Source organism: Condylura cristata, unplaced genomic scaffold (genome assembly GCF_000260355.1).
Source record: "Condylura cristata isolate star-nosed mole 26May11 unplaced genomic scaffold, ConCri1.0 scaffold00017, whole genome shotgun sequence".
Lineage (NCBI taxonomy): Eukaryota > Metazoa > Chordata > Mammalia > Eulipotyphla > Talpidae > Condylura > Condylura cristata.
Window position 1 is genome coordinate 42,548,645 of NW_004567118.1, and position 4,942 is coordinate 42,553,586.

General features: G+C 39.4%; 1 protein-coding gene across 2 annotated transcripts in view; it reads right to left on the reverse strand.

The window, feature by feature from the left end:
* Positions 1 to 39: 39 nt before the first annotated feature.
* ERCC6L2 (excision repair cross-complementation group 6-like 2) overlaps positions 40 to 4,942 on the reverse strand; it is a 115,001-nt gene continuing 110,098 nt past the window's right edge. For both annotated transcript variants that reach the window (XM_012726625.1, XM_012726624.1), the window contains one exon: positions 40 to 1,500. In XM_012726625.1, coding sequence (XP_012582079.1) covers positions 531 to 1,500 — 970 coding nt within the window. In that variant the 3' untranslated portion in view covers positions 40 to 530. The remainder of the gene's footprint in view (positions 1,501 to 4,942) is intronic.

The window sequence follows — 4,942 nt, forward strand, 5'->3', positions numbered from 1 at the left end:
ATATATATATTCAGTTCTAGCTATTACTGTTAGCTAAAACAGAAGTACATGATACTGAGGGAAAGAAAATGCTATTTAATCATTTCCCAAACACATCAATATACACCTGATTTGGGGGGTGAGCTCAATTTGGCCCATGATTTAAAAAACATAAACCAGAAGGGGACTCACACTGGTCTAGTTCAAGCCTTCATCTTTCCCGCTGGGAACCAGCTGGACGCAGGGACACTTACCTAAGGTCATGTAATTACAAAATTAGAGAGACGCGTCAGGTCTTGATAACACATCTGAAATCTTTTCCATTTCATAACAGAAGTTTATACTATAATACAGCCGTATGTTTAAAAAGATCAAATCAAGTAACAAGGAAAACAAATACATGGTAATATTTTAGACTAAAAATCCCTTGAGCAAGAGTTTTAATAAAAATGTATTTTGACAACTGTGTCAAGATAACATAATCAGTGTGGAATATGATGTCAACATTGATGGCTGAAGCTCTTTGGTGCAGTAATTCCTTTGTTTATGTATTATTCTTGTGTATTAGTTGTGCTTTCTTCTGCATCAGCTGAGTAAAATTTCTTCCACAAGAATTTCTCATTTGATTTCCAAAGAGAAGTTTCGAGCTTCTCTTTCCTTTTGGAGGATGAAGTGCGGGGAACTTTTTCACATAGAGTTTCAATCACTGCCAAGTCAGTGAGTTTACTAAGACTGTCGTCATTCTGTTCATTCAAGATGTCCCAGAAATCTTTTGGTCTCTGTTTTACTTTTTCCACAGGCTCTGAAAGAACTTTCTTTGGCAGCCGTGTGGGACTGTTCCCGTGACTTTTAAAGAGGTCATCAAGAATAGAGGTGTCGCCAAGCAAGCCTACCACAGAAGTGTTTTCTAACACTGGATTTTCTATATTTTTGTTCTTCACTTTGAAAAGGGGTCCATTTTGTAAAATGCCTGTTCTTGGGGGGTCTTGTTGATCTTTTATGGTGCTTTCTACCTTTCTCTCATATGCCTCTGACTTACTGATCAGGGAACATGATGCCATAGAATCTTCGGATGTTTGGCTGTTTTTCTCATTGTCAATCTCTTGGGTTGAATTTATAGGTAATTTTTTAGCTTCTGTACCACTAGAAAGCACCTCTTCGCTACAGGAACCATGATTTTGGAATTTAATTGATTTCCTCTTGTATACTTTTGGGATACACATTTGAGAATTGTTTTTGATAGAATCTTTAAGTGACAAAGTTTCAGACTCTGACAATCTTTCTTTTATAATAGATTTTCTTTTTTCAGGCTTACTCCTGATTCTCTTTCCTTCTTCATTGGCAGAGTTAATGGATTCTGATGCAGAATCCACAAAAAATTCTTCTACCTCTGGATACTGAGAAACATAAAAGTCTTTTAGCATTTTCTGTCTTTCTTCTGAAGTGGCATTCGTTATATGTTCAGCAAATTCCTTTTTAGATGAAAACTTAAAAAAAGAGGACATTTCTTCAAATTGTTTCCTGAAGAATTAATGAAGAAAAAAAAAAACCACAGTGGTTATATTTTATTGTACTTATTTTTAAAGAACTCAGCATTGTGATATAAATATAGAGACAAAGCAATGTACTCTTATTCATTTAGTATGTTAGCTTAATTCCATAATGAAATGCATTCCAGCAGAATGTGACCTCTTTCCTTATGTTACTAAGAAAATATTTTAGCTAATGAAATCACCGCTTTCTAAGTTATTCTAATTTAAACCTATCATGTATTTCCTGTGAATTATGAGATCCCAGCATGCTATTCCTTTAGCTAGCCAATTTATGATTGGCATGAGAATAATAATCTATAGTCTGTATTTTAAAATCTATGTTGCAGTCAAGGTCCATGAAATAAAATTGTCAAAGAAAGAAGGGCCTTAATAAGCAGAAAAAAAAATTTCTGAAAAATGAAGAACTTCTTCTTTCACTTCCTTCTTTCATAAAAGAATATTAAAAAAAAATCACACAACTTTTTTAATGAGTCTAAAAAAAATATCCTAAAACAATAAACCTAGATTCTTCCTTACCCCAGTTGGCCTGATTTCAGTATAGACTGTTAAGCTAAGAGATGAGATACTATTTGAAGAAGTGAGTTTAATTGTTACTATGAAATACAAATAAAGCTATTCTATGAATGTGCAAAGAAACAGGCCTTCTGGAAACCTGGTGAGATGGAAGCAGATTGTTTAGGGACCGTGAGCACTAGACTTTGCTCTTTTCCCCAGGTGAGGGTGCTATGGAATCAACTGTGTCCCTTCCAAATTCATACCACCAATGTGACTGTATTTGCAGAGAGGACCTTTAGGAGGTAATTAAAATTAAAAGAGGCTATAAGAACTCTCCATGAGAGGACAGAATAAGATGGTAGCCATCTACACTCCAGAAAGAGCCCTCACCAGGTACCAAATCAGCCAGCACCTGGATCCTGGACTTCCCAGCATCCAGAACTGTAAGAAATACATGTCATTTAAGCCTGAGTCAGAGGCAGACAAAACAGACTAAAATGGCTTTGCTGACAGTGAATTTAGTCTGTGAGTCAGGAGACCCTCAGGTCTGTAAACATTCTTTTAAACAAAAGCCAGAGATGATGATATAGCACATGATTTAAAGTCTTGAAGTTTTAAAGTCATGAAGTTTTAAAGTCACATCTGCATTTCATATCATATTTTCTTCAATTATCTATTCAACAAATATTTATAGAGCTGTCTTATGTACTAGGGACTGAGGAAGAACTGAACAAGAGTGAACAAGACATAGTTTCCTATCTTCAAGGAGTTTATAGTCTAGTTGCATGAAAATCAAACCAAAAGAGAGCAATAAATCCCACAATGCTGGCACAGACCAGGTCCCATGATCCCACAGAAAGGGCACCTGAGCTAGTCATGGGCAGTGGTAAAGTGGGAAGGGAAGGCCTCACTGAAGTCACCTCAAGCAGTTAGTGAGGGTGAGTAAAGATGCTTTCTGGGGATCAAGGGCATGTGTGCAGGTCCAGTTCCCAGGGGATGAGGCGCATGGCAGGGGAGGAGAAGTGCCAAGAGAGATGCTGAAAATGATGAGGGCTTTATTTGTCAGTTTCAGAGTTTGAGCCTTATCCTGTACACTACAGAGAATCCTGAGAGTAAAATAATGGTTTTCAAAATGTATGTCAGTAGGAGCTTTAAAGCCCCTATTATTTTTGCTACCCAGATCAGGTTATAAAGGTGTTTTGAATTTCAGTGGTGATCACGTAGTGTGCGCATGACTTTCTCTTGTGGCTTCAGATGAGCACTAGAGCTTCTCATCTACACTAGAGTAGACCCTTCAGTTTCAAGTCCAGACATTATCTGTTCCTGATCAACAGCCACTCTCACTGCCAACAGAATATAAAATAACACAGATGCAAACTCACACATTTCTGTCTTGGAAACTGCCAATGCTCCTGTGGGAGAGCAATAAGCACAGGCTTAAAAGGTTCCTGTTTTCCCTTCACATGTTTTGTTTAGTAATCATCTCTGAATCAGTTTTCCTGGCCTTCCTAATAAATACTTGTGCTGCAAATTTAATAGCAAAGTTAAAGGCTGCTGTCACGTCTCTAGGACGTGGTGGTATCTCGTTAGCTGCTGGTAGAAACTTTCACCTCTGCTGAGTTCACCTCACTCCTGACCCTGCAGCTCTGTCACTTCTGGAAGAAAAGTGCTTCTGAACCTATTTCACCTGAATAGTCCTCAAATCAAAGACTGGATTGTTGCTCTTTACAGCGTGGATTAAGATTGTAATTTTATTTTTACCTCTTAACTTGCTTTTGTAACTTTAGTCCTCAAAATAACTTGATGTGAAAATTTAAGGGACTGTGAACTTTAAGGGACTGTGGTACAACGAGGGGGGTTAAGTTGGCTAGTTTGTGAGGAAAATTGAATATAGTAAAGGCAGACACTTATGAATCACTTAGAGAAGGAAAGAAAACTGCACACATAGCTAGCAAGAACAAGTTGTGTATCAAAAACAAGCCATGTGTCCTGTGCAAAATTCAAGTCTCCTTCCCCTTTTCTTGAGGAACCAGGGGAGAAAAGGTGGGGGCAAAGCTAAATTTTCCTCAGTCTAAGATTTCTGAACCTCCTTCAGACACTCTCTGGAGACTGTCACCTGGTGCATACTTAATTCCCAGAAAGTAGGTTGGTTGGTAGGAGAGTAGTGTCAGCAGTGTAGAACATTGTTCCCTGGTGTTCTAACATCAGACACCCGCTACCTTTTCATTTAGCATGAAGTATACATCCCTTAGGTTGGGTAGAGACAAAAAGGAAAGGAGGCAAAAACATAACTAAAGGGGCAAACACATGAGCCTCTTAAAGACTGGTAAAATGTATCTAGATGGCCTAGCAAAAAACTGCCTGAAGTGAAAAGGCACATCAAGTGAAAATCACACTGCATGTCTGTGAGGTGACTGCTATAGCAGTGTGGTGTGTTCCCCTTCCTGGACACTGGTGGGCAGCTGAGAGTCATGCTCCAACTGGACACAGCAGCACCCAAGCAGTAGAGGGACCAGCTAAGGGCTGGGCAGCTAAGGGCACGATGCTGGGCAGTGCCAGCTCCTTGCAGTAAGCACGTGGAACCCACAGAGTCAGCATCTTTACCCACTATCTGTGGAGGTCATCAGGACCAATCGGCCATGCCTCTCAGGGACCCATTGCTTGCTACTCCATTACTCTTGGCTATGAGGGGTCTTTCATGCCCGTGTACTCTCTCCATCCTTCCAGCCTAAGCCAATCTCTCAGCCGTCCAAACCATCCTTTGGTGCCCCTGGAGCCAGGCAATGATTCCTCAACTCTGTCTTCTATGCCGAATTTTTCCCCTGTCCCCTCGGGACTCTGCCGATGAAGTCCTTATACCACATACACCTTAAACCTTAAAGCTGTCTCTTACACCTTATACTCTTTTTTTTTTT